At 40.9% G+C, this 27,820-nt stretch overlaps 1 protein-coding gene across 1 annotated transcript in view; it reads right to left on the bottom strand.

The window, feature by feature from the left end:
* Nucleotides 1-27,820, bottom strand: part of LOC115629998 (endothelin-converting enzyme homolog) — a 138,356-nt gene that overhangs the window by 71,946 nt on the left and 38,590 nt on the right. Inside the window, exon 3 of the mRNA XM_030526626.1 lies at nt 10,218-10,301. Coding sequence (XP_030382486.1) covers nt 10,218-10,301 — 84 coding nt within the window. The remainder of the gene's footprint in view (nt 1-10,217; nt 10,302-27,820) is intronic.

Raw genomic sequence — 27,820 nt, 5'->3', positions numbered from 1 at the left:
CGATTACTGCCAGCAGTGAAAAAAAAAAATATTAATAAATAAATATAAATAAAAAGGACAGGTAGAAAAACTATACTATATCCAAATGTATGAGCTAAGGGTATGCGCCTTTCAAGAAACCCTAGACAGGGACCCACTCTTTATAACGAGAGTGCAGGAAATTTTAAAATCATATACAAAGTTAATTACAATCGACCAGTTAGAAAACGAATATGTAAAGAAATTGCCAAATTGCGAAGTATGCCCAAGAGTGGAAAGAAATCCACACCTAGGTAGAATCATCAACCTCTATGTACAATGGGTAGGACAATAGATTTAAACAATAAATAATAATTATGAAATATAGGAATAGAATAGAAGAAACATAAATAAATAAAAATTAATAAATAATAAATAAAAACATAAAAATTAAAAGTAAAAACAAGTAAAAAAGCTAAAGTCGGGTGTCCCGACTTTGAAATACTCTGTACATATGTGTACAATAATTATAGAAAATAAAAAAATTAAGAAAATAAAAAAAAAATTTGATCGATTTTACCTCTCTCGGTATTCGAACTCACGTAAAGGGTGTATAATTGCACATTTACATAGCAATTGCGTCTGTGTGAGTGTATGTATGCCTATGCGCATCTATTCGTGTCTGTGTAAGCATTTTCGCAGTCAACCAAACAGCAACATCAACAACAGCCGCGGGCAGCGCTTGAGCAGCGCTGCAGCAGCGCTGCATCAGCAAATATATTTATGGCTATAACTTCTTGTTAAATCGGTCTATCATAATGAAATTTGGCATACGGACACATAATAACCAACTGGGGGTATTTCCAAAATTTTAGTTCGAAATTCCAAGAATTACGGGAGTTACGATTTGCGGGGTAGAGGGGGGAGGGAGGGGAATTCCAAAATATACATTTTCTGCGTATTCACATAAGGCATCTGGGACTAAAATTTGGTGTTCCTAGGTCTTATAGTCTCCGAGATATAGGCGATTATACGAATGGAAAATCGGGAAAACCCCCATAGGGGGGAAGTGGGGGGGAAAATCAAAAAAATAAAACAAACTCGTATAGAATACACACATAACGCATCTTTGTGCAAAATTTGGTGTCTCTATCTCTTATAGTCTCTGAGATCCAGGTGTTCATACGGACGGACAGACGGACAGACGGACAGACAGACAGACAGGGCTAGATCGACTCGTCTCGTCATGCTGATCAAGAATATATATACTTTGTGGGGTCTGCCACGCCTCCTTCTGCCTGTTACATTTTTCAGCTCCCGCAAACCTAATATACTCTTGTACATTTCATGTACAGAGTATAAAAAGGGTGTTCAACTTAATTAGCTAGGAGTCCAATGAAAAAAATTTTTGCTGAGCATCAAAATTATCCATAATACATGGACTGGAATGCTATATGCGGTCCCAGGTCAAAATCGCCAAATACGGCATATGTTAGCATAATTTCGGAAGAAGATTCCAAAAGCGGACTTACTCCCAATAACAGCGCCGCAAGAAGCGAAGTGGCTGATAGCTTAGATACAATAGAAAACAGCCTGCAATTGAGAAAAATGTCGCAGACACAGATACAATTCTTAAAAACGGCGTCATCTCTGATACCGGAGTTTGATGGCAAAGCCGAAAATTTGAGAAGCTTCTTGGACGCGTTGCAGTTGGTGGACTCAATTAAAGAGACACACGAGTCAACGGCAGTCCAATTAATAAAAACAAAGCTCAAAGGCAACGCACGCAATTTAATTTACAGTGAGAACTCAATTGCTGAAATTGTTGGCAAACTTTCTGCCACTGTAAAAGGTGACTCAGTTGAGGTTATTACAGCCAAACTGATGAACCTTCAACAGAAGAGCAAGACGGCTAATCAGTATACCCAAGAGGTAGAAAAACTGACAAAGTCTCTAAAGAGTGCATACATAAACGATGGACTTTCATTGGAGATAGCCGCTAAATACAGTACGCAACATGCTGTAAAATCAATGATAAAGAATTGTAACATTGACAGGGTAAAGCTGGTAATGGAGGCCGGCCAATTCAACAATATGAATGAGGCTGTCTCCAAGTTTGTCAATAGTTGTATCGATGCAACTGGACGAACAGATACAATTTTGTATTATAAAAACCAGCAAATAGACAGACGTTTCAGTAATAATCATAGAGCCAGAGGCAATAATAACTATCGCGTTGGAAATAGCTATCGTGGTGGAAATAACTATCGTGGTGGAAATAACTATCGCGGTGGAAATAACTATCGCGGTGGAGATAACCATCGTGGTAGTCGAAACTACCAGAATGGCTACCAACGAAATAGCAGCAATTATAGTCCGACTGGTGCAAACCACGTCGAAAAACCAGTAAAAACCCTTGGGATAAGGAAAACTGTGGAACAAACGGTTCACGCAATAAATCTTAATTTCAATCTTTATGTTACACTAAAAAATGAAGCAACACATAAGTTGTACACATTGCTGGTTGATACAGGTGCAGATGTGTCTTTAATAAAGGAAGATACGGACTCGTTTGATAACGTCAATTATAATAATATTACTCAATTGTCCGGTATAGGTGAGGGAACAACCAATTCCAAAGGATCGGCAATGATAGAACTCCTATCAACATGCTATGCCATCCCTCATGACTTTCATATAGTAGATTCAGACTTTCCGATTCCATGTGATGGAATAATAGGTATAGATTTTATGAAGAAATATAATTGTCAAATAGACTTAAATCAGGAGAGTGATTGGCTCATACTGAGACCTAATAATATTGATCACTCAATAAAAATCCCAATACATCATACACTTCAAAATAGTTTCACAATTTTGCCAGCAAGATCCGAAGTCGTCCGAAAAATTTCCATAAATACTACAAGCAAGTATATATTCATACCAAATCAAGAAATTCAAAACGGAGTATACATTGGAAACTCCATTGCAGACTCTAAAAATATTTTTGTCCGAATTTTGAATACCACAGATAAAAATGCAATCATTCAGTTAAACGAAGTAAATTTTGAACCATTGAGTGATTATGAAATAATAGAAACAAATACGAACAGCAGTCACATTGAGGTCTTGGATAGACTAAGTAAAAATTTTCCACTACAGTTTGAACACGCTCTTACGGAGCTATGCACCAAGTACATTGACGTATTCGGAATAGAAACCGAATCGATATCAACCAATAATTTCTACAAACAAAAGATAAGAATGAAAGATGATGAACCAGTTTATATTAAGAACTATAGAATTCCACATAGCCAAAAAGAAGAGGTAGAAAAGCAAGTCGAGAAGCTAATAAGAGACAAAATAGTAGAACCGTCAGTCTCAGAATAAAATAGCCCATTATTGATAGTTCCAAAGAAGTCATTGCCGGGTTCTGATAGTAAAAGATGGCGTTTGGTGATTGACTATCGCCAGATCAATAAAAAAATCTTGTCCGATAAATTTCCATTGCCCAGAACTGATGATATTCTCGATCAATTGGGTAGAGCTAAGTACTTTTCATGTTTGGATCTGATGTCAGGATTTCATCAGATAGAGCTCGAGGAAAACTTCAGAAACATAACGTTTTTTTCTACGAGCAATGGCTCCTATCGCTTCACGCGATTACCATATGGATTAAAAATAGCACCAAATTCCTTTCAAAGAATGATGACAATCGCATTTTCGGGTATAGAACCCACTCAGACATTCTTATATATGGATGACCTGAGTGTCATCGGGTGTTCAGAAAAACATATGATTAAGAATCTTACAAGCGTTTTTGATTTGTGTAGAAAACACAACCTTAAATTGCACCCCGAAAAGTGCTCATTCTTCAGGCACGAGGTAACCATTTTGGGCCATAAGTGTACTAATAAGGGTATTTTGCCAGACAGCAAGAAATATGATGTCATAGAAAGGTACCCAGTCCCAACGGACGCTGATAGCGCTAAAAGATTCGTTGCATTCTGCAATTATTATAGACGTTTTATAAAAAATTTCGCCGATTATTCGCGGCACATAACAAGATTATGTAGAAAGAATGTTAAGTTTGAGTGGACAGATGAATGTCAAAAAGCATTCGAATATTTGAAAGTCCAGTTGATGAAGCCTACGTTATTGCAGTACCCAGATTTTAGCAAAGAATTTTGCATAACGACGGATGCGAGTAAACAAGCTTGTAGAGCTGTACTGACCCAAAATCATAATGGGACACAGCTGCCAGTAGCGTATGCATCAAGATCGTTTACAAAAGGGGAAAGTAACAAAAATACAACGGAGCACCCATCCATTGGGCAATAAACCATTTTCGACTTAGGTCAGTTCTTCCAAAGGCTTGAAAGGCAAGCCGGTGTGCTTAATATCAGCCGACTCAAAGTGGCACCGAGCGAAAAGGTCTTTGAAACAACTTCAATAGAATCTTTTAAAGAAATGGACAATAAAATATTGAAATCATTAAGAGTAGCGATACTCAAGCCGGTGACCCAAATAAATAAAGAAAAAGAAGCAATACTGCTTACATTCCATGACGATCCAATACAAGGAGGCCATACGGGTATAGCCAGAACAATGGCAAAAATAAAAAGGCATTATTACTGGAAAAATATAACAAGAGACATTACAAATTATATAAAAAAATGTCCAAAATGCCAAAAGTCGAAAACGACTAAACATACCAGAGCTCCATTAATAATAACAGATACGCCAATAAAGGCTTTCGATAGGGTAATTGTGGATACGATCGGTCCACTACCTAGGTCCGAAAAAGGAAATGAATACGCAGTAACTTTAATCTGCGATTTAACAAAATACCTTGTAGCCATACCAATAGAGAACAAAAGTACAAAGACAGTAGCCAAGGCTATATTTGAAGATTTTATTCTGAAGTACGGTCCAATGAAGACGTTCATTACGGACATGGGAACAGAGTATAAGAATTCAATAATTGAAGATTTATGTAAAAATCTAAATATTAAAAACATAACATCTACTGCACATCATCACTAGACTGTAGCAACCGTGGAGCGAAGCCACAGAAAATTTAATGAGTTCATCAGGTCATACATCTCAGTCGACAAATCAGATTGGGATGTGTGGTTACAGTACTTCGTATATTCTTTTAATACTACACCCTCAATGGCACATGATTATTGTCCATATGAGCTAGTTTTTGGTAGAACCTCAAATTTACCAGAGTATTTCAATAGCATAGATAGAATAGAACCAATTTACAATATAGAAGATTATGCTAAGGAATCTAAGTTTAGGATAGAACAAACTTTGAAAAGAGCAAGATTAATGCTAGAGTCAAATAAACATAAACAGAAAATTAGTTATGACAAGAATAGTTTAGATTTGAAGTTAAAAATAGGAGACCAGGTTCTATTGAAAAATGAAACAGGTCACAAGATAGATTTTAAATATAAAGGACCATATAAGGTAGAAAAAGTAGAAGAAAATAATAACATAACAATATCAAATAATTAAGACAAAAAAGAAACAGTACATAAGCATAGGTAAAGATTTTTAATTCGTAACTTGAACTATAGCTATACACAAGCATAAATATATATAAATATCAATAAATAAATAAAAAATATACATCAATTTTCTATTATTCCATCGAAAAAAAAAAAAAAAAAAATATATATATATATATATATATTTATAAATCAATAAAATAAAAATAAGATAAAAATAAAAATTTATACATACAAATAAGTATATACATACAAGTACATATATCAATTTTCTCTTTGGAAACATTATTAAACAAACAAAACAAATAGATTAATAAGAAACAAATCATAAACATATAAACATATTTCATAACTAGATATACATGAAATTAATAGATAAATAATTTAGAAAATAACTTCATAATATTACGTTATTTTTCAAAAGGAGGGAGATGTAGTGTGCATACATAAGGAGTACACACTGTACGCAGTGCACTCTTAAGAACACACACTGTAACACTTTATTGCAGTGAATAAATTAATTCAAAAAGCCAAGCATAATTCGGACGCGATGTAATATGATCGCACATGCATTGGGCGAAATACGTGCAGCGTCAGTGCAACTAGTGTCAGCCACCTCAAGTGCATATAACATTCTCCCTCGCGCTCTCGCTGCCAACAGAGCTGAGTTTATAAGTAAAATACATAATGCGGCCGCTCCGCTGGTGTACCCCAAGGGAGTGTGCTTCGACCGATACTGCATATCATATACACAGTAGATATACTTACAAACAGTCATTCGACATTTGCTGATGATCACCATCGTAAGTCGCTCCAAGTGCCCAACAAGAGCTACAGAAGTCTTACCATCTCACCTCGTGGCCATAGAAGAATGGCTAACAGACTGGCGCATTCATGTAAACGAGCAAAAGTGCAAACATGTCACCTTTACCCTAAACTGAAACTAAAAGCCATTAATCTACATTGGCTTAAAAACGTCCTTATAAATGACCAATCATGATGAAACTTGGCATACGGACACATATGCACTAACAGGATGTAACTACAAAAACTGGTTTTAAAATTCCAAGAATTACGGAATTATAAGAAAGAACACGAATTGGAGTGGGGAGTGTATCAGAATAAAAACCGCGATACCAAGTTTGGTTATTCTAGCTCTTGTACTTCCTGAGATCCTTGCGCTCGTCCAGACGGACGGACAGACGGACATGGCTATATCGACTCGACTTGTCACCTTGATCAAGAATATATATACTTTGTGGGGTCTGCCACGCCTCCTTCTGTGTGTTACATACATGCGCACAAAACTAGTATAGCCTTTCACCCTTTGGGTACCGGTTAAAAAAAATATATTAATTAAATTATTTAAATAAATTAAAGACATGTTCATGTACAGTTTCAACAGCATACATTTACATCAGAATCGTGTCTCTGCGTGTTTATATGCGTGTATGTATGCAGCACAAAGTTGAACCAAAGCAGCAACAACAACAGCGCTATAAGCAGCGTGGGCAGCGATTTTATTTATGGCTATAACTTTCTTCAGAATTGACCTATCATGATGAAACTTGGCATACAGACACATAATCACTAACGTAGTTACCAAGTTTTAGTTCGAAATTCCAAAAACTACGGGAGTTATGGAAAAAACACGAATTGTAGTGGAGTGCGGGGGGGGGGGGGGGTGTATCAGAATAAAAAAAAAACTTGACCTGCCTAGGGCTTATGGGAATTTGGATACCGAGGTTGGTTATTCTAGCTCTGGTACCTTCTGAGATCCTTGCGCTCATACAGACGGACAGGCGGACATGGCTATCTACTCGGCTTGTCACCCTGATCAAGAATATATATACTTTGTGGGGCCTGCCACGCCTCTTTCTGCCTGTTACATTTTCAGCTCCCGCAAACCTAATATACTCTTAAATTTAAAAAAAATTTTGATCGATTTTACCACTCTTGATATTCGAACTCACGTAAAGGGTGCATATTGCACATTTACATAGCAATTGCGCCTGTGCGAGTGTATGCATGTCTATACGTGTCTAATCGTGTTTTTGTAAGCATGTTAGCAGTAAGCCAAAGCACCAACATCAACAACAGCAGGGGTAGCGCTTGGGCAGCAATTATATTAATGGCTATAACTTCCTGTTAAATCGGTCTATCATAATAAAACTAAGCATAAGGACACATAATAACTGGCAAGTTTTGCAAATTTTGAGTTCGAAATTCCAAGAATTACGGAAGATCAGTGATTGCGGGGGACAGGAGGGAGGGAGGGAAATTCCAAAATGCACATTTTATGCGTATTCACAAAAGGCATCTTGGACTAAATTTTGGTGCTTCTGGGTCTTATAATCTCCGAGATATACACTGGTCGGCACAATTATTTTGACGAGAAGAAAATCATACATTTTTGTCAATAACTGGTTATTGGTTTAAGATATCAAAGGAAACTTTTTTTCTCAATTCCATATTGGTATTACAAACTTAAAAATAATTCAAAGGATATATTTTTATAAGAACTTTTAAAATTATAAATCAAGGTAATTTTCATGGGTTGGCATAAGTATTTTGACAATGGATATTAACAAAAAAAAACAAAGCTTAATACTAAACAAAACATAAGAAATTGATGGTAGATTAATAAAATGTATACCCGCCTTTGGCTTCGATAACTTTTTGAAGACGTCTTGGAACTGAGTCCACTAAATTTGGAAGGACCTCTAATGGTATCTCTTCCAAAGAGAAGTGACCTCGGAAATAGTTTCTTCTTCGGTTTTATGCAAAGACGCATTTCTTTTACGTTTTACAAGAGACCACACATTCTCAATAACGTTTAAGTCCGGACTTTGTGGTGGCCAATCCAGAGTAGTAACACCAACATCGGTTAAAAATGCTCTTATCATTTTGCTTTTGTGGCATGGGGCGTTATCCTGTTGCAGGATAAATGATTCTCCAATCAGCCTGTCACCGGAAGGGAATGCGTTTTCGTTAAGGGTACTCAAATATTGTTGCTGGTTCATTGAGCCGGTGATGGGAACGAAATCACCTAACCCATTGTACGCAATGCATCCCCAGAACATGACTGAGCCTCCGCCATGGCTCACTTTTTGACATACGGGGATATTTTTTTGTCTTTGAAACTGTGGGAGCCTTACAAAAATCTTTGTTTTTGATGAATTATATTCAAAGGAGCTTTCATCTGTCCATAGAACGCTTCTCCAAAACTCTTTTGGCTTATGCAGATGCTCCTTTGCAAAAGCCAATCTTTTGAGCTTGTTCACCTTTGATATGTAAGGTATGTCCTTCGCTTTGTATGCCTTAAAATCTTCTTCTTTTAGGCGTCGCCGAACAGTACGCTCACTGATTGGAGTCTTGGTCGACTTATTCCATTGATCTGCAGCAGCTTACGGCTTTAAATGAATATTTTTTTTAAATTCCCGCAATAGGACTCGATCTTCAATGGGTGTTGTTTTGCGGTTAGCACCTGATCTAGGCAAGTTTTTGACGTGATTGTGGGTCTTATATTTGTTAATTTGATAGTGGACTGTTTGCCGCGACAAATTATATTCATTTGCAATGTCTTTTGGTGCTACGCCGGCATTAAACTTCGCCACTATTGAGGCTCTAACAACATAACTTAATTCTGTCTTTTTTACCATTCTATCGATTACTTTTGAATCAAATTTTAATGAAAATAATGTAAAAAGGTCAACAAAAATTGTTACACCAAAGTTATTTTAGTATCTCTTGATAAAACGTACGCGAAAACGGCGACAAAGATTTGGTCAAAATACTTATGCCGTGCCTGAATCCGCAGTCAACTCACATTGTCATTTGTAGAAAGAAGGTGTGAAGAGTAATAGACAAAATATTTTGCCTACATATTGTTGTTGCTATGAACTCTATATCCCGTATGAAAATTGTACCGTTATTCCTTGAAACTAAAAGCAACCAGCACCGATAGTCGTGAGTACAGTTCGTCAAAATAATTGTGCCGACCAGTGTAGGTGATTATAGGACCGGCGTTTCCGAAAATCCCTCATAGGGGGGAAAAGGGGGGGAAAATAAAAAATAAAACAAACTCGTATAGCGTAACAGACAGACATAGATCGACAGAGTATAAAAAGAAGGAATACTTGTAAAATTTACAAAATTACAAAGCTATTTAAGGTTCTAAGCACATCGGCGCTCAAGATACACTACGATTTGGCAACTCAGTATTTTCAACTATGGAGGCCTAATTGAGGTAGAGTTTTCAGAAATCGAAAACGGAAATGAAAATGTCATAGAAAAAAGTAGACGCAATTTGGTTAATATCTGGATTACGACGCGATATGATCGATCACAAAACTCTTAGAACGCAGGTTCAAACTTTTAATTTAACAGCCATTAACCAAAATAACAAATACAACGATACAACCTTTTTACCTGTGACGATCGCCACTTCTATATCATTTTCAATGCGTACATCTTGAAACTTAGACTGCAGAGCAATACAAATATAGATATTTAATTAAAAATGTTAAATGCTTAATACCGATCAAATTAATGGAATCAAATGACTTAACAAAGGTATAAAACTAACTCGTCAATTTGAATGTAGAAATAAACATACATTTATGGAAAACTTAAAAAAGGATGTATTTTTCCCAAATAAAAACTTATACAAGTATAATGTGATTATATGCATGTTAGGCCATTATTTTCTACACTTTAAAATTTGAAGTATTTACTCACAATCGGATACATATCTTGTAAACTTGATATGTTATAAAGAACCGAACTATCCCAAAATCCACGTCGAGAGTGCTCAACTTGTAGCTGAAATTGAAAATAATGAGGATAAATACGTTGACTTATGGTATTTTGTTAGGTAAACAAATTATTTAAGGAGAATACAAGTATGAACTATGCGAGCTATGTTCGTGAATACGAAAAGCAAGTAAAGCACGACCACTCAGGTTCGTTGACTGATTTATTGATAGGTATTCTCAATTGTAACTTATTCTATGGGCGAGTTGGTACGAACATAGTGGCACCGGAAGTGAAGTTGCAATGACCGAATTTATTTATTATTTACTAGCAGGCAAGGGCGTACCCAGCTTTTACCAAAGGGGGGGCCAAAAAATGAAAATTTTGATTAAATAATGCCCGATGCATTTAAAAAATAATTTATGCATATGATCGATGAAAAAACTTCAACAAATCCAACGCAGATCCATCTTAAGGCGAAATAGTGCGTCATAATAATGAACGTGTGGTCGACTTTATATGGAAAAAAATTTTCTAGGGGGGGCAACGGCAACGGCCGTTCTCATTTTCCCCCCTTTGGGGCTAGAATTTTCCAAAAGCCTTTCTTAGTGTGCTCCTACACTATGATGGATACTATGAAACGATACTTGAGTCCAAATTTCATCTTTCACATTTGAGTCTTTTCGTGCCATATTGAGTCAATACGGTCACGCACAAACTCGGAATATGAAACACGGCACTCGTGTCAATGCCGTGCAGCGATGAGCCACGATTAAAAAGCACTGACAATTTTCATCTCAATTTGCTAAAACTTTGTAAAACTTTCGATAGTTGAAGCCACCGATACCATCAAAATATCGAAGTTTGAATGCAATAAGCAGAATATTTAAATAATAAAATCTAATTACTTATTGAGATCAATAAGAACAAATCATATACATACATACATCTGCCCGCAATGCGAAGCAGAATATGCGTAGCTCCGTTATTCGGTTTCTGCTTTACTATCGCTTACGCAGTCGTTGCCTAGCGACGGTAACTGTAGACTTTTGGCGTTTTGCCTTTGCAATTAATATTAAATGGTCAAAACGAAAGAAGAAGAGCGAGCCAATGACTTGCAGTTGTTGTTGTTTTTAGAGCATTATTTTTTTTACAATCAAACAACTGTGTTCGATTGCCCAATGTATACATTAATACGAATGTACATACATACTATATTCATACACAGGCATACATACATACTTTACTTACTTTTTCAAACGTACGTAGACAACCGCACATATAGACACGAACTGTTGCTTGTTGTGTGTGTGAGTGTGTGTATGTGATGTCCCCAACTATTTGATATTTGTTGTTGCTGTATAAAGTTATTAATGAAAACCCTAATGCCAAATGTACTAAACAAAGAAAAAATTACTTTTAAAAATGTTATATAATTTTCAATTAATTAACATTTCTTGCTCTGTCAGTGCAAGACGAATGTACATACATACATATGTAGATACATATGTACATACATAGATGTGCACATATGTATGGACATTCACACATTAGTGTCTCACATTTTAAAATGGTGAAAAACCAAGTATACAGTTTTTTTTGTATTCTTTTTGAGAGTATACAAACTAAGTTTGAAGTTAATCGGATAAAAATTGTAGATTTTTCATACAAACGTTGGAGCTCGTTTTCCCCCTTTTGGAGCTCGAATTTTCCGAAACCTCTTCTTAGTGCTCACTTTCACTATAAGAGGGATCTTGTGTCCAAATTTCAGCTTCCTAGCTCTTACCGTTTGGGCTGTGCGTTGATTGCCAATCAGTCAGTCAGTCAGTCAGTCAGTCAGGATAAACTGTTTTATATACATAGAGATTAATTACGACTTGTGTTGGTAGTGTCTTATATTATTCATTGGGCAACTAGTCATTTACCCTGGTTGATTATTTGGTTAAAGCTTGGTAACCTTTTTTTGTCTATACGACATAAGTTCAAGTTGTCATTATTTGTTGACACTGTATCTGTTAAAATGTAGTATTAAAGTTCGATTTGCAACTTGGCCGGTTGTTTCCAGTTTCCCTGGCTCGATATTTAACGTCGCTGTTTGTATCATGCCCGTATGTTTAATTATAAAATTCGCGTCAAAATTTTGTCACATTTTATAAATTTAAATGTTTAATTTTGTTGCCTTATCACTAACACAAATGTATGTCTTAACTTAGTACATGAATTGCGCAATAGTAATGCTAAGTGGAATAAGAATGTTGCAATTGTTTTGTTGTTCATTTTCTAAGTACTGTAACATGGCATTGGGTGAATTTTGGGAATGGGATATTGGAAAAAGGTCTGCCAAAGAATAATTCATATGGTGTCAGTTTTGTTGACGAATGTATTGAATTGTCAATGTATTGAATAAGACAATAACGTATCTAAAAGAATTTCACAATTGCCCGCATTGATTTTTTCGCTTTTCTTTTTAGTTAGTGTTGAAGTGGCAACGCTCTGCTAGCAACACTCGTAGTAGGCTAGCAGAGCGCTGCCGGCGTCAGCATCCTCCCACACTTGTTAGTTGAGCCTATACGAATGTAATTAGGTTAAGTTAGTACATGATAGCAAATGAATATAAGCACAAGTGCACGTACCATTGAAAATTGAGTTGCCGCCGTCTAATTCCTTGCTTTTGGGATTTTGGAATTTAATCTCCATCGCCCCACGCCAACATTGTCCTTCAAGCCGGATCTTTTGTTCTGCACCACTGAGTCATTCCACGTTCTGTGCAGTCGCCGTCCGTTCGCTCCAGCCTACTCCTGGCGTTGGATTCCAGAAAGCAGAAAACAGCTAAGTAAAAACTTACTTGCGGCTTGATACTCACGCCATTTTTTGGTTTCTTTGTTGGTCTGTCCGCCGATCCCCACCACGGAATCAGCATCCCGCTTTCCGTCCCTTTATCCATACATGCAACAAGTGTCCAGTTAAAACAGAACTATTTCTTTTCACTGTCACATACACCGTCACACAGAGGGAACATAAAAATACACTTGCATGGTTTTTTATAAAACAGCACACACATTTTCTACATAAACACTTGCATGTTTCCAAATACAACAGACACATTTTTGTCATACCTATTTACTTGCATGTTTCCTCACACAAGAAATATTCGCCAAATATAAACTTGCACTATACGTTTGCACCCACAATAAACATACGTCCGCATATGCTTTCATATATATACACATATATTTTGTCAATCCACAATGAACATACGTCCGCCTATGCTTACATATATATACACATATATTTTGTCCATCCACAATAAACATACGTCCACATATGCTACATTCGTCTGCATGCGCTCATTTATATCTTACATCCACAATAACTATACTCACATACATATGCTTATATTTACACTGACACATATTCATACTAACTAACAACCCTGAAATATATACATACCTGGTCGGTCCACGACTCCCAGCAGCTTGCTAATACTCCTGTTGGCACTCCTTCCAGCCCGTGCGACATCTCGCGGCAGCGGCGAACTCATTGTCACGAGTACTAAGGAGGTGGAGGATATTCCGGTGTGCTGCGAGAAAGAAGCGGAAGCAGTTTGCGAACGGTTTTTTATCCAGACCACCAACCGGCAGCAGGACGGGAGATACAAGGTCTCTCTGCCTTTCAAGGACCCCCAGGACATTAAGTTAGGCCATTCAAGATCCATCGCGATGGCCCAGTTCCTAAAAAATGAAGCTTGACTGCGTAGGACGCTCCATTGAAGGAGCAGTATGACGCAGTTATCCAAGAGTATTTGGATTTAGGGCAAATACGCCCGGTCCCTGCTTCAACGGGCGACGCTAACTTTTACCTGCCCCACCACGCGGTGCTGAAGCCAGATAGCACCACGACCAAGGTCCGCGTAGTCTTCAACGCCTCCTGCCCGTCATCCAACGGGAACAGCTTGAACGACGTGCTGCACCTGGGGCCCGTCCTACAGGCCGACCTGACCTTTTAGGTGTTAAAGTGGCGTTTTTTCCAGCACGTCTTCAGTGCTAACATCACCAAGATGTATCGGCAGATCGTGGACAACCCTGCACATACCCGTTTCCAGAGGATTTTGTTCCGCAATCCAGCCGGTGACTTGCGTGATTATGACCTCAACAAGGTCACTTTCGGGGTGAACAGTGCGCCTTCCCTGGCTATCCGCGTCCTCTTGCAGCTTGCCGAGGACTCCAAAGCGCAGTATCCGCTCGCCAGCCGGATCCTCAAGGATTTCATGTACGTCGATGACGTCCGAGCCGGAGCCCATACGCACTCTCATCCATATGAGAGTTCCGAGCGGCTTTCAGCGCAGCAGGTTTTCCATTGCGCAAGTGGGTCGCCAATAACAAGGATGTCCTCCGGGTCATACCACCAGATCATTTGCTGCAAGCCGATTTTCTGGACATTGAAGATGCCAACATGACCAAGACGCTGGGCATCCGCTGGCAAGCCACCGATGACGAGTTCCATTTCATCGCATCCGACCTAGAAGAGAAGTCCTCCTTTACCAGAAGGGAGGTGCTGAAGGCCACCATCGTGTTGGCCTGACTGCGCAAGCCAGCGTACAGTTGGACCACCTTTGTGGCGAATCGCGTATCCAGGATCGCCCAATCCACAGATGTAAAGGATTGGCTGCACGTGCGCTCCGAGCACAGCCCCGTTGACCTCGCAAGCTGAGGCGTTTCCCCGCATGAGTTGTCGGATAGCAGCCTGTGGTGGCACGGACCGACCTGGCTCCAGACGCCACGGGAGAGTTGGCCCGTGTCCGAACAGGTACCTCAGGACACCACCCTCGAGCAGCACATTATACGGGCACATTTCCTGACATTGCCCAAAATGCATGATTTCCTCGATAGGTTCTCCGATCTCGGGAGAGCGCTCAGGGTGCTGGTGTACATCCAAATACCTAAATCCGTTCATGCACCAGCAGGGAGTCATTCGCTCCGGCGGCCGGTATTCCGCCTCGGCCTCGTTAAAGTACGACGAGCGCCATCCCATCATGCTGCCGTACAGCTGCAAATTCTCGCGATTGCAAGTTTCACCCATCGGATTTCGCTTCATAGTGGGAATCTGCTGACGGTGCGGCTCGTGCGGTCCAAGTACTGGATTCCTAAACTCCGGAATTTAGTCAAGGCCACCATGAGCTTCTGCAAGGTCTGTGTCGTTTTTAATAAACGACTGCAGGACGAACAGATGGGAAGCCTCCCGGCGTCAAGAGCCACGTTTTCTCCACCTTTTACACACACCGGCATTGAGGTCCGTTCCAGGTAAAGAACTATACCGGACGGGCGTGCCTAATTACCAAGGGCTACTTGTGTGTGTTCGTGTGCTTCAGCACCAGAGCAATCCATCTGGAAGTCACGTCGGATCTCACTACGGAAAATTTCCTGGCCGCCTTCGCGCGTTTCGTGGCGCGGCGCCGATGCCCTCAACGGAACCACTCAGACAACGGCAAGACGTTCGTGGGGGTGTCTAAGGCTCTGGAGCGCGATTTTCTGGAGGCTACTAATGCCCAGATCACTACCTCCTATGGCACTCAGATCCTGTCCTGGACAATTCATCCCACCTGGCGCACCTCATATGGGTGGCCTATGGGAAGCTGGTGTCAAGAGCTTCAAGGCGCTCTTTTACAAGGCGGCATCTAACAATAAATACACATTCGAGGAGCTATCCACGCTGCTGTGTAAGATTGAGGCCGTCCTCAACTCGCGCCCGATATCCCCTATTACTGAGGATCCCACGGATTTGCTGGCACTAACCACTAGCCACTTCCTGACCGGCGGCCCCCTCCTCTCGTTGGCCGAACCGGAGATAGACCAGGAGGCAGGCTCTATCATGAATCGATGGCGGCGACTCAAGGCGCTAAGCCAACAGTTCTGTCTCCGGTGGAAGGATGAAGATTTGAAGGAGCTGCACAAGCGCAGTAAATGGCAACAGCCACAGGAGGACCTGCAGACAGGCGCCATGGTCATCATTAAGGAAGACAATGTTCCGACCAACGAATGGCGCCTCGGAAAGGTCCAGGCCGCCTATCCAGGCCACGACACGAAAGTGCGCGTCTTTGACATCCTCACTGCCCGTGGCGTTATCCGACGGCCAGTCACCAAGCTAGTCCTCCTGCCCACGCCTTCCAATTAGTTTCTCACTAAGAACATGCCTTCCATCTATCAACCGCACCCGCTAATCCCCCAACTATCTATTTTTTAGGCCACACACTATGCCGTCTCGCCGTCCAGTTCGTACCGATGCCGGCTGTGTCGCGGTGTGCACTCACTCCGGAACTGCCCGCGTTTCCTGGCGCTTCCACCGATTAAGCGAGCACTGGCAGTGCTCAGGCAGAAATCGATCTAGACAGGTCCGTCCGTCTGGATGAACGCAAGGATCTCAGAAACTATAAAAGCTAGAATAATCAAAGTTGGCATCCAGATTCACCTAAGTCCGAGAAAGGACGAGTTTATTTATTTTATTCTTATTTCCCCCCCCCCCCCCTCCCCCTTTCCCCGCTACAGAATTTCGTCAATAGCGTCCACATTTCAAATGCTACCTAAACCACTACTTTGCACACATCATATATATATATAATTATCTACTGTTGTTCAAAATTTTATTTAATTCGGTCAATTCTAAGAAAAGTTATTAGCGAAACAAATTCTCGCCAGTACAACCCCACCAAACTGCAGCAACAAGTTCCCTCTTCTTCTTCTTCTTTTTGCTGCTGCTTTGGGATCATATAACTCAGTGACGGAAGTTTACCTGGGTACAGGGTATTACACTGTCGGGCTTGCTCGACTGTAGCGTTCTCTCTTGTTTTTCAGTTGTCATTGTAATTGGGACCCCACTTAAGTCCGTTTTACTTTTCGTGCGTTTACTTTCATAATCCCGTGGCTGTCTTTCCACGCGAGGGTTGACTTTGCTCTTTATGGGAAAGAAAGTTCAGAGCCAGATTAGTACTAATCAGGAATCTACATCTGAACCTACACGACCAAGTAAATGATGACGGACAGCAAGCATTTGTAAAGGCCTGCCATGGTTTTAGTGCGACGCAGGCAATAATGGCATTAGCCTACGAGCCGTTTCGGTAGGGTGTCAAGCTACGTACTCGGTTCGCATAATACCATCATCGTCAGCACGAATCGTTAGTATCAAAAGGGGCTTCTTCTACAAGGTGCTTTCCAAAGTAAACAGGACTTTTTTAATCTAGCGCCCCTTGGTGGCGCTTTCTATATGTCGACTGGTGCGTTAGAATCTGCTATCTTTATCAATTATCCAGTGAGAATTTCATGAAATTTCATTGATTGGACGTGAAGTTATTGCGTTTTAAGTGTCAGTATATTTGTGTTATAGGTGCAAAAATTAGCTTCGAACAAAAAACCAACATTAAATTTTGTTTTAAAATTGGTAAAACTTTTACCGAAACGTTTCAATTGATGGAACAAGTTTATAGCGATGATTGCCCATCCCGTAGCAGAGTGCACGAGTGGTTTCAACGTTTTCAAAGTGAACATCTCCAAAACATCGATTTATCGCATTTTGAGCGAACATTTGGGCTTACAAAAGGTGTGTGCACGGTTTGTTCCGCACAAATTGACTGACGACCAGAAATGGCTCAGAATCCAACATTCGAAGGACATCATTAAAGAGGTCAAAAAGGACTAAAACTTCCTTTACAATATTGTGACTCGTGACGAATCGTAGTGTTTCCAATATGATCCCGAAACGAAACGCCAGAGTGCTGAATGGAAGGCACCGGACGAGCCGAATCCCAACAAATCGCGCATGGAGAAGTCTAAAGTGGAGACAATGCTGATTTGTTTTTATGATTCCAAGGACAATAAAGAATTTGTTCCACCCGGATAAACGTTAATGCGGTATTCTACCTTGGAGCTTTGAAGCGTCGAATACGGCGTGTTCGGCCCGAATATCGCGAAGATAAAAGTTGGCGTTTGTTGCACGATAATGCGCCGTCTCATCGTCGACGCTTGTGATCGATTATTTGACCAAAAAGCACATTTTAACCATTAACCACTCGCCGTATTCACCTGATATGGCACCGTGCGACTTCTACCTTTTCGGAAAAATGCATTTGCTCATGAAAAGAAAGCGTTATGCAGACGTAGAGGCCATTCAAAAGGCTTGCACCGGCATACTGGCGGCCATACCGGCCAACGAGCTAAAACACTCGTTCGACATGCTTTTGGATCGTGCAAAAAGCTGTATTGAAGCAGAAGGAGACTATTTTGAATAAAATAAATTGATTTTGCCGAAAAAACCATTTGTTCTGTTTTTTTTTAAGTCCTGTTTACTTTGGAACACTCCTTGTAGTATACCATACGTAGCACGTTACTGAGCTCGGTGCTACGGAGAGAATGGTGCACGCGTGAAGAGTGCAGGTACGAAAGTTGGCCACGAGATTTCTTTTGGCAGGATGGGGCTGCCCCTACTCAGCCGCCAGAGCCCCGTTTTATCTTTAGGGCACACCGCCGAGGCAGTTGAGGTTGGCTCAATCTGTTCCGCGACTTGTGTGCCTGTTGCAACTTCATCGCGTTCAGAGTCGACCGATTTCTATACAGCAGAACTTGGGTTGGTTCGATACATTGATTTTACTATCTTTATCTCTCGTTTTGCTGTAATTAATTTTACATTAATTAATCAATTAAATAATGAACAATTAATTGATTAGTTAGATAATAATGATCGATTAACTAATTACTAACTAATTCCACTGTTAGAAATTAGTTTTTATAATTTTATGCATATAATGATATTAGATAATGTAAATTAATTTAAATTATTGTCTTGGCGCGCCACTGGATGTACACGTTTTGCGAGCTGGGCACCCTAGTGACATTGCACTAGTTCAGCTCGGGAACTGTCTATGATCTGGCACTTGCAAGTGCAAAAAAAGTGCATAAATAGTTGCACGTAGAAAAATTGTAAATTAAAAAGTTTGTAGGCTCCAAGGAGGATTTTCGGTCCGGCAGCATTTCCAAATGCAATGTGAGGGAGGCAGCTAGATTGTAGGACTGAGTTCCCATTGAGTGATTTATTCAGCCAGGAGGCAATAACAAAGTTCTCGCGCCATCTTGAACGTCGACAGCTCCATGAAGCTAATACCCTGAATTCCAAAAAATAAAATAAACTCGTCCTTTCTCGGACCTAGGAGAATCTGGATGCCAACTTTGGTTATTCTAGCTTTTATAGTTTCTGAGATCCTTGCGTTCATCCAGACGGACGGACGGACATGTCTAGATCGATTTCTCTCGTCATGCTGATTCAGAATATATACTTTATGGGGTCGGAGATGCTTCCATCAATTTTACCTTTCTCGGTATTCGAACTCACGTAAAGGGTGTATAATTGCACATTTACATATCAATTGCGTCTGTGTGAGTGTATGTATGCCTATGCGCATCTATTCGTGTCTGTGTAAACATGTGTGCAGTCAACCAAAGCACCAGCATCAACAGCCGCCGGCAGCGCTGCAAATATATTTATGGCTATAACTTCTTGTTAAATCGGTCTATCATAGTGAAACTTGGCATACGGACACATAATAACTAACTGGGGGCATTTGCAAAATATGGGAGTTAGAGAAAATCGCATTTGCGGGGGAGAGGGGGGAGGGAGGGAAATTCCAAAATATACATTTTCTGCGTATTCACACAAGGCATCTTGGACTAAAATTTGGTGTTCCTAGGTTTTATAGTCTCCGAGATATAGGCGATTATACGAATGGAAAATCGGGAAAACCCCAATAGGGGGGAAGTGGGGGGAAAATCAAAAAAATAAAACAAACTCGTATAGAATACACACATAACGCATCTTTGTGCAAAATTTTGTGTCTCTATCTCTTATAGTCTCTGAGATCCAGGTGTTCATACGAACGGACAGACGGACAGACTGACAGACGGACAGACAGACAGACAGGGCTAAATCGACTCGTCTCGTCATGCTGATCACGAATATATATACTTTGTGGGGTCTGCCACGCCTCCTTCTGCCTGTTACATTTTTAAGCTCCCGCAAACCTAATATACTTCTGTACATTTCATGTTATATGCGCCCAAAGCAGCAGCAAAAAGAAGAAGAAGAAGAGCGAACTTGTTGCTGCAGTTTGGTGGGGTTGTACTGGCGAGAATTTGTTTCGCTAATAACTTTTATAAGAATTGACCGAACTGAACAATTAAACAACAGTAGATAATTATATATAAATTATGTGCGCAAAGTTTGGTTTAGGTAGCATTTGATATGTGGACGCTATTGATGAAATTATGTAATGGGGGAAAATTAAAAAAAAAAAAAAAACTCGTCCTTTCTCGGATCTGGGAGAATCTGGATACCGACTTGCCTGTTCCTTTTTTATAGTTTCTGAGAACCTTGCGTTCATCCAGACGGACAGACGGACGGACGGACGGACATGTCTAGATCGATTTCTCTCGCCATGCTGATTCAGAATATATATACTTTATGGGGTCGGAGGTGCTTTCTGCATGTTACATACTTTGCACAAACCTAATATAACCTTTTTACCCTACGGGTACAGGGTATAACAAGAAAGGAATGTTAAAGTCGAGCGAGCTCAACTCTTAAATACCCTGTACCTCCCACAAAAAAGAAAAAATGGAAAATTTTTTTTGAAATTAATTTTAAAAAATTAAATAAATTAAATAATTTAATTTAATTAAACACAAAATATTCAATACATATATACAAAAGTGGAGACATGTTCATGCACAGTTTCAACAGGATACATTTACATCAGAATCATGTCTCTGCGTGTTTATATGCGTGTATGTATGCAGCACAAAGTTGAACCAAAGCAGCAACAACAACAGTTGCGGGCAGAGTTTCGGCAGAGATTACGTTTATGGCTATAACTTTCTTCAGAATTGACCTATCATGATGAAACTTGGCATACGGATACACAAAACTACCAGGATTACAGTTACTTATGGAAAGAAAGCAAATAGTTGGGGAATGGGGAACTTAGGAGAATCTAGATACAAAATTTTGTTATTCTAGCTCGTATACTTTCTGAGATCCTTGCGTTTATACAGACGGATCAAGAATATATATACTTTGTTGGGGTCTTCCACGCCTCCTTCTGCCTGTTACATACATTCGCACAAAAGTAGTTTAGCCTTTTACCTTTTGGGTACAGGCTATATAAAACAACCCCCTAGATTAAAAAGAAGAAGCAAACACCGACGCTATAACAACGTGGCGGAGAAAGCCAGCAACTAATGTGTCGCGGAAGCCCTGAGAAGTCAGCCTGTATAAAGATCCAGAGACGTGGGCAGAAAAAAGGAATTAAACCTGACGACATTATCGCCAGGAGCGTAGGCGGTTGCCAATTCGCAGACCTGCTAAAAGCGGTCAAGTCTGAACCAGCACTACCGAGCATGCGTGGGGATGTCCAAAGCATTCGAAAAACTGAGAGCGGCCGCCTGCTTTTGCAATTAAGCAGATCCACGACTCAAGGCGAAAGCGAACTGCACGCAGCGATGGAGAAGGCACTACATGAGATTGCCGATGTCAAAGCCGTGGCGGAGCAGGCTAAAGTAGACATCCGCGACCTGGACGAGGTTACAACAAAGGAGGAGATCTGTGGATCTTGGATCCCCAGGCAGTTAAGTCTCTTCACAAGACGCGCGGAGGACAACAAATTGGGGTGGTCTCCTTGCCAGCTTATAAGGCAAAGTCGCTCCTCGACTTTGACAAAATTAGAATTGGTTGGATTATGTGCCGCATACGAGGCGTCATTGAACCCGCCCGGTGCTTTAAATGTCTACATTTTGCCCACACGGCAGATAAAAAAGCACCGAGGACAATCAAGGTAGCTTTTTCAAAAGCGGAGAGAAATTCCATGTGTCTAAATCTTGCACCAAAGCCCCAAGGTGTGCACTATGCTGCAGGAAAGGCTTGCACATCTTAGATCACGCCACTGGCAGTTTTAAAGGCCCGGCGTTTAAAGAAGCCGTTAGATGCGAGAGATTAAACGTAATTCAACTTAATTTAAATCAATGCAGCGCGGCGCAAGATCTGCTGCATAAAACAGTTGTAGAGCACGCGATCGATGTGGCTATTCTGAGCGAGCCATAGAGAGTACGGACAGACTCTAGATGCGCTTCAGACCAAGCTTGAAAAGCCGCATCGTGGGTTACAGCTAGAGCACATCAGGACAAGCAGCACCTTTGTGCGGGCAAAAGTTAGTGGAATGTAGTTCTATAGCTGCTATCTCGCACCCTCTCAACAAGCTTGACTCTCAACGAGCTTGCGGCGGCCCTAGATAAGCTAGACGCAGCTAACCGCCGGAAGGTTATATTATCCGGTGACTTCAATGCATGCTCGTGGCCGTATCCTACTGGAAACCTTCGCAAGCCTCGAAGTCTCGCTGTTATATACAGGCACGCAACCGACTTTTAGAAGGGCCGAATCGAGTTCCATTATCGACCTCACGGTTGTAAGCAGGTCACTTTACAACTCTGCGACTTGGTCAAATGCTGCTTTCTATACAGATAGCGACCACGAGGCAATACTATGCAAAATCGGTGTAAGAACCAACAACCAACCTAACGGATCCCGCTCCAATTTCTCGTACCGCATAGATACATTTAACTTTGGGCCTTTTCGGAAGCCCTAACCAACTTTAGGCTGTCCGGCAACCCTCACAACATGGCACAGTATGCTTGAAACGAGCTATACAGGAACTGCTTCCTCGAACTATGGGACTCGGCACACCAAGACCCATGGGGAAAGGCATATAATTCGGTGGTGAAGCGCATTAATGCAGGAAGACACATTCCCTAAAGGACACCAGGCCCAGGCGCAATATCAAATCGAGCGCTAATATAGCTAAAATAGCAATGCAACCCCGCTCGTTCGCAATACTGTTCGACGCCTGTATGAACAGAGAAATCTTTCCGGACTGTTGGAAGATCCAGAGCCTGGTACTTCTTCCAAAACCAGGGCAGCCACCAGGTGAGCCCTCCTTATATCGGCCAACTCGCTTGCTGAGCACTGTGGGTAAAGTGCTCGAAAAAATACTTTGCACGAGACTGGAGGCAGCATTAAATGAATCTGACCGACTGTACCCCAACCAATTCGGGTTCCGGAAACATAACCGGATCATCAACAAAGTGGCCGATATAGCATCGAAGGCGATCGCGGGGTCACGCGCGGAGGCACTAAGGAATATTGTCTGGTTGTCACATTGGCCGTGAAGAGGCCGGTCTATTTTGCCAATTGGAATCCTTAATGCTCTAGCAGCACGCCACATCCCAGGATATCTCAACAATTGCATCCTATACGATACTTCTATAACCTATAATATAATATAACCTATATTATTTCTGCAGGAGTACCACAAGGTTTAGTTCTTGGGCCTCTTCTGGCACGGAGGTAATCGGCTTCGCAGACGACGTAGCGGTAGTGGCAGTTGCTAAGAACTTAACTGCTGTTGAGCGGATGTGCAATGCTGCTATCAATACAATCAATAATCGGATCAACGCAGCAGGCTTTGAACTGGCTTCACAAAAATCTGAGGCCGTCTTAATCAGCAGCCGCAAGGCAGTCGAGATAGCACATGTTACTTTGGCCTCCAAGCGGGCGGTCATGTACCTGGAATTAATGCTGGATACCAGGTAGTGCTTCAGGGAGCAACTTGCCTATGCTAGCGGCCTTCGATCACAGCGTTGAGAGTACTAGCGCTAATTCTGTGAAGCACCCGCGGGCCAAGGTAAGGGATCAGGTTACTGCTCAGTGGAGTCACACCGGCGATCATGCAGTATGGAGCACCCGCCTGGAGCCAAGCCACGAAAACCAAGAGCTACATAAAACCTGTGGTAGCAGCATACTGTTAAGGCGCCTTGCGGGTGTGCTGTGCTTTAAGGACCATATCAGACGACGCTGTACTAGTAGTATCGGCTATGGTACCCACTGACCTGCTCGCACGTGAAGCGAGCATTCTATATAGAGCCAATGACACAGCGACGCCCCCACAGCGCAGGGCTCTGCAAGCAAGCGCAAGGAAGCATAGCCTTAGGGAATGGCAAGATCGGTGGAACGCCTGGACGCACCAGCTAATCCCAATATTACGGCATTGGTCGGAAGGAAACATGGATTCGTGACGTTCCATCTCACACAGATCCTTAGTGGCCATGGTTGCTTCCGCAACTATCTATTCCGACGACGACGGCGCCGAATGCACCTCCTGCAGACGAGGAGTAATTGAGGAAGCCCATCATGTCAGTTTCGTGTGCCCTAGATTCGATAGGGCAAGGAGTCACCTTAACAGCTTGTTAGGGGAACCGCTATCGCATGTAATCTTTACCAGCAGCATGGTAGCGGACGATTGTTTTTGGAACGCCGCCTGCGACTTCGCGTAATCCGTAATGGGATACCTACGCAGATCTGAGCGCGAACGATGACGGATGTAAACGGATCAACGCCCGGGTGAAGCAATACTTCGCGGCCGTACCGCCCGAATGCAGATTCGTTCATAAAATTCTTTCTCCTTATCTCTACTCTCAAATTCTGTACTTTTCCCTCCTATCAAACATATGAATTAAAACATGTAGAGAAGCTAAGGTCAGGTGGCCCGACTTAGAAATAGAAATTAAAAAAATTAAGAAAAAAAATGTTTGATCGACTTTACCACTCTCGGTATTCGAACTCATGTCTTTACGTGTCTATTCGTGTCTGTGTGAGCATGTTAGCAGTCAACCAAACAGCAACTTTCTTGATCCTTGCGTACATACAGACGGACGGACGAACAGACAGCCGGGCATGGCTATATCGGCTTGTATTGTCATCCTGATCAATAATACATATACTTTTTGGGGACTACCACGCCTCCTTCTCCCTGTTACATTAGCACAAAACTAGTATACCCCTTTCACCCTTTGAGTACAGGGTATAAAAATGGGTTGAAAAAGCAGATATATCATACAAACTATTTTATATACATACATACATACATAAACATGTATTTACTTTTCATTTCTTTAGTAATTTAGTTTAAGTTTTCTATTGTATTGATTTTTTTTTATGTACATCGACTGCATTGTTTGTATATATATGCAAATACCCCCAGTTTCACTATGATAGACCGACTTAACAGGAAGTTATAGCCATAAATATATGCCGAGTTTTGTTGTGATAGACCGATTTAACAGGAAGTTATAGCCAAAAATATAATTGCTCAAGCGCTGCCCGCAGCAATTGCAACGTAAATGAGCAATTTACGTGAGTTCGAATACCGAGAGAGGTAAACTCGATCAATATATTGTTTTTAATTTTCTTAATTTTTAATTTCTATAATTATTCTAAACATATGTACAGAGTATTTCAAACTTTAGCTTCCCTACTTGTTTATATGAAGAGTTTGTGTTATAAATGTTGTCCGATCGATTTGGTGTCCGTTATCAACAAACCTATACCTACAAATTCACATTCAACGATTTTCGGAATATGGAAAGATGTTTTTCGCTTAACAAATACAGCAACAATAAATAACAAAGAACCCAAATATCAAACAGGTGCAGATATCATATGCACACACTCACAAACTCACAGACATTGAAAATAGTAGAGAGAGATATCGATGGCACTATCGACAGCTTTTAAAAATTCACTCGAGTTGATGCTTTCTTAAGCCACAAACAGTAGATAAACTATTGTTTTTAATACAAATTTTGATTTGTTCTAATTGACCTCAATAAATTTTAAAATATTCTTATTTAAATATCAACGGTCATTTGTGTCAAACATATCGTGAAGCATGTTAACTCTTAAAATTGTTGGAGGATGATGCACATTGGGAATCAACACTTTATGCTACTTCAGCTCAGCCACAACAAATACGAATGCTATTTGCCATTATATTATCAACAAATTAAAGTGAACGTCGAAGACGTCGGACGTATTTTTCATTCGTACCGCCATGTGTTAAAAATATAGTGCAATTAACGCCAAATTAACCAAATTAATTCGCGAAAAGACGCTTAAGGTATGCATGGGCACTTATGCTCTTGTGACTCATGTAAATTTATCATATATTGTGATTAGAACTAATAAAACCGAACTAAATTTTGTGAATAAGCTCTGTAAACAACAAAGAAAAAATGAGCCAGAATCGTGGTCGGCAGCAACAACAACAAGACGAGCGTCGACTTTCGTCACATCGTAACAACGCGTACCTTGCTATACGCGCACCCGATGTAACGGTACCAACAACAACATTGCTGCAAGCTAATTCGGAAAGAGAACGCTCTCTCTCCCCTGCGTTAATATGCTCACCCAGCACATTGCAAAGTGGGTTATGGAGTGCCCAGTGCCCGTCTCCAGACCCCTACTGTCTTACCAATGAATTGCTGATAACAACAACGACCAGTACAATGCCCTCGCTTACAACTGTGTCATCGACAACGACAACGACAACAACAGCAACAGCACCAGTCTCTCAGCGCCCGGTATTGTCAACTCACTACGACCTCCCCCTCTCCCAGCCGAAAAGTACGCAAAGCGCTAACGGAGCGTTAATACAGACTGGGCTCGATCGCTATGCGCAATTTAAACGAAAACTAAGCCCACAAGCATGTATGAGAAACAACGCACCCAAAATAACTAAAATAGCAAAAAACACTGTGCCAACTGAGGCGCTGAAAAACAATAGATTCGCGATTCTCAGTTTACCTTGAAAAAATAACGCCGAAACTGCTAAGGCCAAGCAACTAAAGCCGCCACCTATTTATGTGCGGCAGGCAAATTGTACAGAATTGGTTAAAAAACTCACTACCAAAATTGGCGAAAACAAATTCTATGTTGAGTCTATAAAAAGGGGTAGGCTAAATGAATCTAAAATACAGGTCAATGATGAAAATACCTATCGATCACTGGTCAAATACACCTACCAACATAAAAGTAGAAACGGATTACAAGTGGTTATCAAAGGAATCGAGGCAACAGTTCCAGTCAGCGAGATAAAAGATGGGCTTAAAGATAAGGGCTTTGAAGTCAAAATGGCAATGAACATAATAAATAGAAATAAAATTCCCCAACCAATGTTCAAGGTAGAACTAACACCTGACTGTATGCCTATACATAAACGTTCACCCAATTTACAAGCTGCAATATCTACTGCACCGTAAAATCACCGTTGAGGAACCGCACAAACGAAATGGACCTGTCCAATGTGCAAACTGCCAGAAATATGGACACACAAAAATCTATCAAACCCTACGCGTAGTCTGTGTTGCCTGCGGGGATGTACATCCCAATGAGGCCTGCCCTGAAAATAAGGAGGACCCCTCTGCTAAAAAATGTAGCAACTGTGGGGGAAACCACACTGCCAACTATACTATAGAGGTTGCCCAGTATACAAAACTCCGCAGCTCGAAATCCAGTCATCCGACAAAGATTGCCATATATACCATCAACTACGATTCCCAACATATCACTGCAAATCCATCCTAGTGGGATTGAATCAATTCTGGAAACTCTAACAAATACAATGGTAGCAATACAACAAACGATGCAGGAAATTATGCGCCATC

The sequence above is a fragment of the Scaptodrosophila lebanonensis genome, unplaced genomic scaffold (assembly GCF_003285725.1).
Source record: "Scaptodrosophila lebanonensis strain 11010-0011.00,11010-0021.00 unplaced genomic scaffold, SlebRS2 tig00000199-arrow-arrow-pilon, whole genome shotgun sequence".
In the NCBI taxonomy this organism is placed as follows: domain Eukaryota; kingdom Metazoa; phylum Arthropoda; class Insecta; order Diptera; family Drosophilidae; genus Scaptodrosophila; species Scaptodrosophila lebanonensis.
This window is presented reverse-complemented; position numbering and strand designations above follow the sequence as displayed.